General features: G+C 40.3%; 1 protein-coding gene across 2 annotated transcripts in view; it reads right to left on the bottom strand.

Moving 5' to 3' along the window:
- LOC111587630 (retinoic acid receptor gamma-A-like) overlaps window positions 1-9,115 on the bottom strand; it is a 38,455-nt gene extending 29,340 nt beyond the window's left edge. Inside the window, exons 1-2 of one of the 2 annotated variants that reach the window (XM_035942667.2) lie at window positions 8,932-9,115; window positions 7,473-7,525 (exon numbers count right to left, since the gene is read on the bottom strand). In XM_035942667.2, coding sequence (XP_035798560.1) covers window positions 7,473-7,522 — 50 coding nt within the window. In that variant the 5' untranslated portion in view covers window positions 7,523-7,525; window positions 8,932-9,115. The remainder of the gene's footprint in view (window positions 1-7,472; window positions 7,526-8,931) is intronic. The other variant, XM_023297659.3, reaches the window with a different exon arrangement.
- Window positions 9,116-9,730: the final 615 nt, after the last annotated feature.

Here is a 9,730-nt window from a genome sequence, read left to right on the forward strand (position 1 = left end):
TACACGTGACTCTCTAAAAGCAGAGCACAGAAACATACAAGAGTAGACATGTAGGCCGCGGCGGTGAGCGTACACAGATGTTCTGCGACTTTAATCATGTTCATGGGCAAGTAATCAGTGGAAAACACATAACGTTCACACATCCTCAAGCCCCACTGAAAGAGGCAATTGACCTTGAAGAATGAAATACAGGATGGAGGATCCTACCACAGATGCAGCGGGTTCCTCTTTAACCAATCAAATACAACGACCAAAATCACTAGTATGAAAGCCAGATGTACAAAAGGACTGGGACGAAGAAAAAATAAAGTGTCGAAAGCTGCAAAAAAAAAATATGGAAAAAGTCAGAAGGAAACAAAAGAAAAGAAAGAAAGAGAGGAAGAACATAGGAGGGAGTTTCGAGCATCTGGCAGACCATGTGTAAGAAGGGAACAGAGTCCTATTAATTAGAGCCATACTGGAAACTGGATTAAAAAGAGAGAGAACAGACTGTGGTAAAACAGCATGGGAGGAGGGAGAAAAAGTGGGCAGAGAGGTTGTTGAAAACGTACTTCAAAATAAAGAAACAATTTTATTTCCACTAATAAACTATGAAATAACGTGTGCCCAGGCCAAGGAATGGTTTCTTTCTCTCTAATGAGTAACACCCCCGCCCCCTCGTGCTCCCTCCAGGGGGAATACACCTTGGGTAGGGCAACAAAAGCAGTGCTGTGTCTCTGGGCCTCCAGGCCTCAATGCTGCTTTTATGAGACCTGGCTGGGTCAGGTCAAACTGGGTCACCTGGTGCTGGTCCTGCTGACACACACACACACACACACACACACACACACACACACACACACACACACACACACACACACACACACACACACACACACACACACACACACACACACACACACACACACACACACACACACACAAACTGATGCGCCCCTTTTCCCAGACTATGGGGATTAAAAACAGATTTGGTGCTAAAAGAATGGGGGTTTCCACCTCTTTTCCAGCAACTCACTACATACAGTATTATTCATTTGTTTTTACATAACTTTTCAGAGCTGCTTCATTGTGTCCAATGCATTGCTGCAACAGTTTTAAACATCTTTCAGCTGTACACAGCTGAAATTCCAAAACAACTTTTTGGATACCATGTTTTAGGCTCTTATTAGGAGCATTATCTGGATCTAGTTATCCAGGGTGTAAATGTGACTGAACTTCATGGTTTTTCCAGCCCAAGATCATAGTTATGAAACGGCACACACAAAGAGAGACAGAGTCGTTACCGAGCATATACCGGTTTACTTTGAAAATGTCATTTGTACTTTTTGTAGAAACAACATGCATCCAGACTAGCATTTTCATGAGTCCATGTCTCCAAATCTGTTGTAAGTTTGCCAGGACTACACTTGCACAACCCTTACATGAGTATACAAGAGAAATCCATGACTTGCCAGTTCACCTGCAATTTATGAGGAACAATCGTTCATGAAATGGGCCTGTGGCACCATTTGTGCTTTTCTTTGATAAACAGCATTTCAAAACTTAATGAACTCATAAAAATCTATGATCATGAGTAAAATGTAAAAAGACAATGGCCAGCTTTCTCCTTTTTTGTCCTATTCTTTTCAACAAACAACGCAATTGCATGTTACAGAAAACATCTGGTGAAGAGAAAGTCTGTTAGTCTGCACCTGCAGTGCATTTTACAACGGATGAGTTCATGATTTTGTTTCCTCATTTGCATACGTTTCTTTTTTCTGTGGTCAAAGCGAAATGCACAAAATTGCGATTTAACTATGATTCATAAATGCTACCAGCTAATTAGGCCTTCTTACCTCTCTTTTATGGTTGTAAAGTCATCAAACAAAATTCACATTCAGATTAACGGTAAAGTTTAAGGGTGACTCCTGTATTTTTTGATATAACATTTTGACCACAGAAAGGGTTAAAAGTGGCAGAAAGTTATCTACACAACTGACTGCCAACACAAGTCCGTCCATCTACTTAAAAACAGGGAGTCATCTAAGATTTATTGTCTCTGGAGCCGGTTTTTGATGAACCGTGTTGCCATGTGATAAATAGCTGGTATAAAGAATCCCCTAACACACACAAAAAGATAAGTCACCTTAGCGTGGACATGTTCTGAGCTGGGCTTCCACCAATAACTCAAATAAATGTATCCAGACAATGTTTCTTTGACTTTGACAGGTTGGCTGTGTAATTCATTGCACAGTAATTTCTCCTCCCTGTCGCAGACACTTTTCTAGCTCACTTCTATGTAAGTATGTAGTGTTCACAGTGAAGAGCTTACATAACATTACATTAGTCACCGCAGTAAATGGCTTTGCTTGTTTCTTACATCCAGCAGTCTTTGGTATATTGAGATATTTTGGTCACATTTTCAGCAGTTTTTTTCTTTCCTGCAGATAACAAAAAATGTCTTGTTGGTGGAGATAATATGTTGCAGGGAAATAGATGACCAGAGAATTACAGTTAATCCTCAGTTTTATAGTATAATGAGTCCACTTTAAGGGTTGAGAAATGAGTGGCAGTAGAAAATCTTTGTGTCATTCGGAGTCAGTCAGTGAAAGTTTAAATGTTCAGAAACTTGAGCTTTGCCCATGTGCATAGTTTAAATTTTTAAAAATGTATTTAGAAATGACTGATTGAAAACACTGATGCATCATGCAAATATAACCTTAGATGGTCTTAAAGTAGGCCAGACTACAAATATGAACAAATAGACAGTCACAAAATTCTATGCAGATTTGAGTTAGTATGTCTTGACAATTTTATCATAAGAGTAATAAAACTCTAAGTAATCTCAATATAAGTCAAAAGTTTTAAAAAAAACTTTCACTGTGTACATTTTCATAGTTCTGTTCCTGTGAAATCTAAAAATCTGGTCATCAGCAGCAGGCTTAACACATAGAAAAATCCTACTGAAGCAGCACCACATAAAAGTTAGATGCAGAACCAGTTCCAGGTTGACTGACTCACGTGAGCGTGATGATTACACAAGTCTATTTCAGGTCACAGTGTTCTTCAGAAGGGAAAAACCACCTCAGACTTCCTGTTCTGTTCTTACTGTTGCATTAGTATTACACATTATGCTTTGCAATATAAATAAAAAGTTTCTTTCTTTCTGAATCTTTGCATGATTCAGGGCTTATCCCCATTTTCCACGGTCATTAAAAGAACCCTGTTGTTGGGAAAGGGAACGGGTTTATTTTTAAGTTCCCATCAAAACCTCAATTTAAAATGAGGTTTCTGTTTGAATGGGGTTGTACTGTTTTGTACTGCTTCTTCGTGTCCTCCCTCTCTAGAATGTCAACCACTGCAAGCATCTTCATATGGTAGGAGAGAAGTTGGTTCAAGTCTTTTTCACATCTTTTCACATTAATAAAACGGGGATGCTTTAGACTGTGTGAGGTCAACACTGGTGTTTTCATGGCAAAGCTTCACAGATGTTGCACAACGGGGAAGTTTGAAATTGTCTGAGGTCTGGGGAATTTAATGGGAAACATTCTTGATACATAAATGCATTAAATTATGGGAAAAAAATAATAGCTTTAGAAGGTAGATGCTAACATTTTCCATCAACAGTGAAACTGTGTCAGTCCGGGGTGGGACGTAGAGGTGACACAGAGCTCATGCTTGGAAGAACTCCAGCTACTATAAACTGGAACCAGACGCTATGAGCACAATGCTCCACATCAGTGATGCTGTTATTGTGTTTGATCGTGTGGTTGATTTGTCTCCAGTGCTGGCATATCTGGTGGATTATAGTATTGTGTTTTGTGTTTTTTCATTATGTAAAGTGTGTTCACCCCGGTTAAAGTGTGAACACTTGCCCAAGACAAAAAGCCCTGTTTGTACAATGATAAACACACTTTGATCTTTTGGATGGAGAACAGGCAGCACGAACCAAAACATCTGCTTTTTCACTCTGCGCTTAATATTCCACACTTTTTCTCCTGCCAGTAAATAGAAAATTTAAAAAATGCTTTTTTTGTTTCCTTCTTGCAACTCTTTAGTCATCTTTGCATTTCTTTATTGTAAGTTCAATCCAGGGTGATGTGCAGGCTGTAAATTAGGTGGTTATTCCATGGCAAAGTGCAGCAGGATTTTGTTGATTTGCTAATCTTGTGAGGTCCTTTTGTGAACATGAGCTGTACTGATCTGTCGTTCTTTACTTTACTGAATTCTATTTCAGTCAGTATTCCATGTACTCAACTTCTTTTGACTTGCTCAATAAAGTTGTAGGCTCTCTGTGTGACGGACTCAGGAACAAAAAATGTGTATAGTTTTGTTGAACATGTAGTCCAGATGTATCTATGGAAACAAAGTGGTCAGAAAATATAGAGTACAAACTAAGTTCTGAGTCTGAGTGGATGCGAAAGCTAAAAACTCCCTCCCGAAACAGCCAGATTCAGGGAAAAACATGACTTCAACGAGGACAATCAGCTGTAAACCATAAACCACAATCAACTCTGGCATATTCTGAGAGAATGCAACCCGAGATGAGCTGTGCTGAAAATACCAAGTAGAAAATGCACATACTAACACACAAACACCATTACAGAGGAGAAAAAACACCGGCACCATCACCCACAAAACAACATAATTAGATTTTCCAACAAATGACCGTGCTATATTTTATGTCAAACTGACATGTAAAAATGTCTTTTGAGGAATACAAATACTGCTTGGCCGTAAACCATCTGAATTTGACAGCCATCTTTAAACCGCAAAATGTTTCTGGCTGACAGGAACACATATTTTCATTTTATGCACACAATTATGTTGTTAGCTGAGTGAAGAGTGTACACACCAGATGTATGTATTAGGCCTCAAAACAATGTTTGATGTCTATTTTCCAAACATTATTTCACAGAAATATGTTTCGGAAATGATCTACAGTAAACAGAATGAGATCTTTAAGCTTTTAGAGGCGTCTCAGAGGTTTGAGGAAGACGGTGTTGAAAATTAATTTGATCACTGTGACTCAAACTGAAGGCAATAATTTTTTCCCACATTTCAGGAAATATATTTCCTTGTTCTTATATATACTAGTCTAAATACTGAGCTACAGCCATGGGTATTTACTACGTAAAATTAATAGTTTGGGTTTACTATTTTAAAAATACAGGGGCTACCATAGGAACTAAATGTCTCTGAAGTTAGTATGCCTTTAATTACTGAGATTCGAGTCTTCTATATTTTTCAGTATTTTGGAAGTGCACCTTTTTTTCTTTGTTCTGACAAAATTTCTTTTTTTTTTTCAGAAAATTTCTGACTTTTTTTTTAAAATTCTTGTGTGATCTTGACAGTGTGCTTTGGATCGTCTTTGTGCTGGAATATTCGTCTTCTGTCAAGCTTCAGGAGACTGGGAGTCATCTTATCAGGCAGCATTTTGCTTTTTTTTTTACAGGCATTTCATAGGGCCGTCTGTAAATGCCATCTCCTGAACATCTTTTATATTCATGCAGCACCATATTATCATAGTTTCACCTCCGTGCTTCACTGTCAGAACTATGCATTTACTGTGGTAGTCCTGGTCAGGTTCATGTGAAACATGTTGGCATCCATCAGATCTAAAAAAAAAAAAAAAAAAAAAGAAGCATATTTGCCTCATCTGACCAAACGGTGTGCTCCCAATATTCACCTGGCTTCTTTTTATGTTCTTTAGCAAAGTTTCATCTTGCAGTTGCTGGATTGTGCAACTGGAGTGCTGCACTGGGGTAATTTAAGGAGGACGACGGCTCTGATTAGTGGTATTATGGCTCATTCTATACCCCCTGATTACGGCTGCAACTGTGTTTTCAATGGATTTTTAGTTGGTCTTCGATCTTCCAGTATCACTTTACGTCTTTGCATGGTCACACAATTCGATTTTCTGTTTATTTTTGCTATGCCAAAGCCATGATACAGACATGCAAATAGATGGATGCAAAACTGAGAACGGTTCTGATGTCCACTGTCTATTTTTTAACCATGTTCATGCTCTTAGGTGAATCTGATATCGCAGCTGTACTCAGTTTTGTTTCGGTCATCTCAGGTTTACTAGCTTGTGTGTCAGTGGTCACAGGTGTATTCACTTTTGTTGCATTTAGTTTTGACTTGTGGCCTGTATTTTCAATATAGTCTCTCTAAAATTTTTGTTTTTTGTTCATAAGATAAAGCACTCTATGTGTCAACTTATATATAATGAAGTGATTGTGAGTTCAGACACTAGAATCATTTGACATTCAAGTGATATTGCCCAGAGGTGCGCTCACTCTTGTTGTATACTGTATTTTATAGTCGACAGCCAATGATTTATTATAATAAAATGTTGTGTCCATGATTAATTACAACAAGTTCTTGTTCATTCTTTGTCAGAAAGCATCACTTGACCGTGGTGAAACTTAAAACTTTACTTTGGTGCACAAACTTAAACTATTCAATACTTGGAATAACAATGAATGGATTTTGTGTTAGCTGTGTTGATAGGGATTGTGTTGATGGTAGTTTCATGCAGCACACAATGTTGTCATTATATGGAAGCTACCGTGTGGGCTGCTGAGGGTCTCCAGGTCGGAGCTGGGGTCGGCCCCTGTTGCTCCAGGCTCAGCAGCTCAGCCACGGGTCAGGCCTCATTGAGGTGTTGGTAGGCAGCTTTTCATTTAGTATTAAAATCACAAGTGACACGCACACACACATGGTCAGCCTGTTCCTTGCTGTTCTTCCAAAGAGAGGATTAGAAGAGTGTTTAAAAGGACTTGTAGCCTGCACTGAAGAGCAGCCCCAGGCCATGATTAAAAACACTAAGATACACTGAGACACATTCAGCCTCAAGTTTTGAAAAAGTACAGCGAAAGCAACAATGGATGTTAAAAGTGACTTCCAAATCTCTGAAGCCAATTGGGCACGTCAAACCGAACCGCAGCCAGTGCATGGCTCTCACCAAAATCTCTCTAAATAACTCTGAGGACAATATGTAATTCTGCGGAACAAGAAAACATTTGTGTCCTCCGCACTCAAAAAAACGAGTAGCAAACGCTCGCTTCTTTGTTTTGGAAGTTTCCATTTATATGTTGTAACCAAGAGAGCAACCCCATACAAAATGAAACTCAGCTGACACGAACCAGCAAAGAAGATGGAGATTTTTTATTTAATTTTTTTTTTCATAGTGAGGAAATAAAGGGGAAAGAAATCAGTGAGGCAGAGGGAAAGAAAGGGGGAAAGGAGCCAGACATCCTTCTCAGCCTGAGGGCCTGTCATTCTTGAAAAGCGTAGAGAACAAAGATGAGATTGCAATGCAGTTAAAGAAGTTACATCCAACACACCCAAACACATGCACATGCAAGTGCGCACAAACTTTTAGAGCAGTTTCTCCTCTGCATGATGAAACCAAAAGAAAAACAAAAGACTTAACCAGCAGCAGATGCATCCTAAATGTTAGATTTGAAACACCGGAAAGGTCTGACCTGGAATCAGAGTGACAGAGTCCACTGAAGAGTCGGCACTCTGCAGACATCCACTGGCAGAGAAAATAAGCAATCAATGAAAAATGTGGAGAAGAGAAAGGAAGAGGAGAAACTGTTATGCACTGTTTGCAGCCAGTTGTTTATACACTGCTTGTAGCCTCCTCCACTATTCCTTTGCACATGCTGATGAACATTCCTCAGGACATTAAGGAAAATTAATCTGGAAATAGATTTGTCAAGAGTTTGCATAAATAGCTCCCTATAAATTGCAGTGCATAGCATGGAGTGGCATGGCGTGACCACTCGGCAGTGCAGAGTTAGTAGACAGATGCAGAAGGCTCGGCTCAGCTGGGAAGAAGCACTTGGTGTACAAATAACATCTTAATCACAATCATCAATCAAGCAATGGGTTTATATAGCGCATGTCGCACAAAGGATGCTATTTGAAATGATTCAGACTGTATAAAAAGAGCTTGTGTTTCAATACGAGAGGGTCACCAAGTTTATTCACACACACATACATTATCTGTAACACACACACACACATAATGCAAAACAGCAGCAGGAATCAGACACACAGCAGATTGTCTAGTGATATCCGGAGTAGCCAATTTCAATGTTTCCATCCAGCTTATGTAATGTTGTGGATGGGAACCTGTTTATATAACCTTCAGGGGGGATGAGTGACTGAGTGTGTACATACTCAGGTAGACTAGACCTACTTGGCCATTTGTGATGTTGATGGAGTGATCCATCAACTCTGACAGCCAGTCTGTTGGCCCAGAGCCTGCAGGTTATAGCAGCCACTTCGTCTGCCGCTGGAAAATGGTCTCAGATAGTTACAAAGCTCGTGTGTAGTGCTCTGGACGGGTGCACGGAACAGTAGAAAATACTATGTACAGTGTTGTATAAGAACTTGCTCTCATATTTATGTCATTCTTGAAAAATCTGGGGAATTTCAACATCCATTTTGACCGATTTCCTTTTCTTTCCCTGCGGCCAAGAACATAATAGTAATCAAACTCTTTCCACAACTGTGAATCAGAGTTTGTGAAGGCAGGAATAAACACAGAGATGTGTATTCATCAATGGGGCAAACAAATGAGGACACACATCTCCACAAGTATTCATCTTCTCACACGGAGCGGCTCCAGAGCGCATGCATGTGCTGATCAACTTTCATTCCCTTTCCTTAGCTGGTTTCTGTTGTTCTTCCTCCCTCTCTCGCTCTCAGAAATCTCTGTTCTCAATTAAAGCCGTCCTCAGGAAACTCTATCTCTGCGCTCATGCTGTCTCAGAAACACACACAGAAATACACACACTCAGAGAAAGAGAGAGACAAGAGAAACACGAACACATCTCACTCATGCTCTGACATGTCCTCTGTCTGTCTTCTTTTCTCGCAATCCACCAACAGAGTGAAGTTACGAGAAAAACAAGATTCAAAAAGCAGACTTACCAGCCCTGGGACTTGAACACCACAGAGTGCTGGTTGGTGAGGTTGGGTCAGTGGAGAAGTAAGCAGAAAAGGAGAGTAGTGGTGGAGTTTGTCAGTCAGAAGTCCCTCTCAGAGCGACGATAGAGCTCAGCCTGTTGCATTCCGCCTACCTCTCCTTTTCCCGACTTTCTCTCTCACTAACATACACCCTCTCTCTCTCTTCCCCCCCCCCCCCCTCTCTCCTGAAATCATTGTGTACTTTGATTCACAAACCCTGCCTTTGTCACGTGATCCAACACTTCAAATATACAGCACATTTTTTACCAGCCACAGAATGCCCGAAGGCAGGGAAAACAGGGTCCAGAAGGCTTAGGTTTCAACTTGCTGCCCACCCCTCCACCGCCCTCCCCTCCTTCTTTGTCTCACAGCCTCTCTCTCTCTTTACCTTCACTCCATCTACAGTGTGCTGTCAGTCAACACTCTTTTGTTAGATTTCGAGTGTGTGACTGTTTGTTTTCAATTTCTAAATTTGTTCCTCCTCTGCTCACCGTCCAAAGATAGGCCTATACACACAAAAACACACACACACACACACACACACACACACACACACAGAGGAGAGCAGCATGTACACTAATGAAACAGTGATTAACTCACAGAAATACACAAACACACATGCTGCACACCTTTGGGGATATCAGTATCAGTGCTTGGCTTTGGTTCCGTGTTTACAGTGCCTTGACTTTGGGAGTATTTCCAGCCGATGTAGGAGTCCGGGGCCTCGGGCCAATCAAGGGCCACTCACTGTGTTATTGTGACT

Source organism: Amphiprion ocellaris, chromosome 5, assembly GCF_022539595.1.
Source record: "Amphiprion ocellaris isolate individual 3 ecotype Okinawa chromosome 5, ASM2253959v1, whole genome shotgun sequence".
NCBI classification, from domain to species: domain Eukaryota; kingdom Metazoa; phylum Chordata; class Actinopteri; family Pomacentridae; genus Amphiprion; species Amphiprion ocellaris.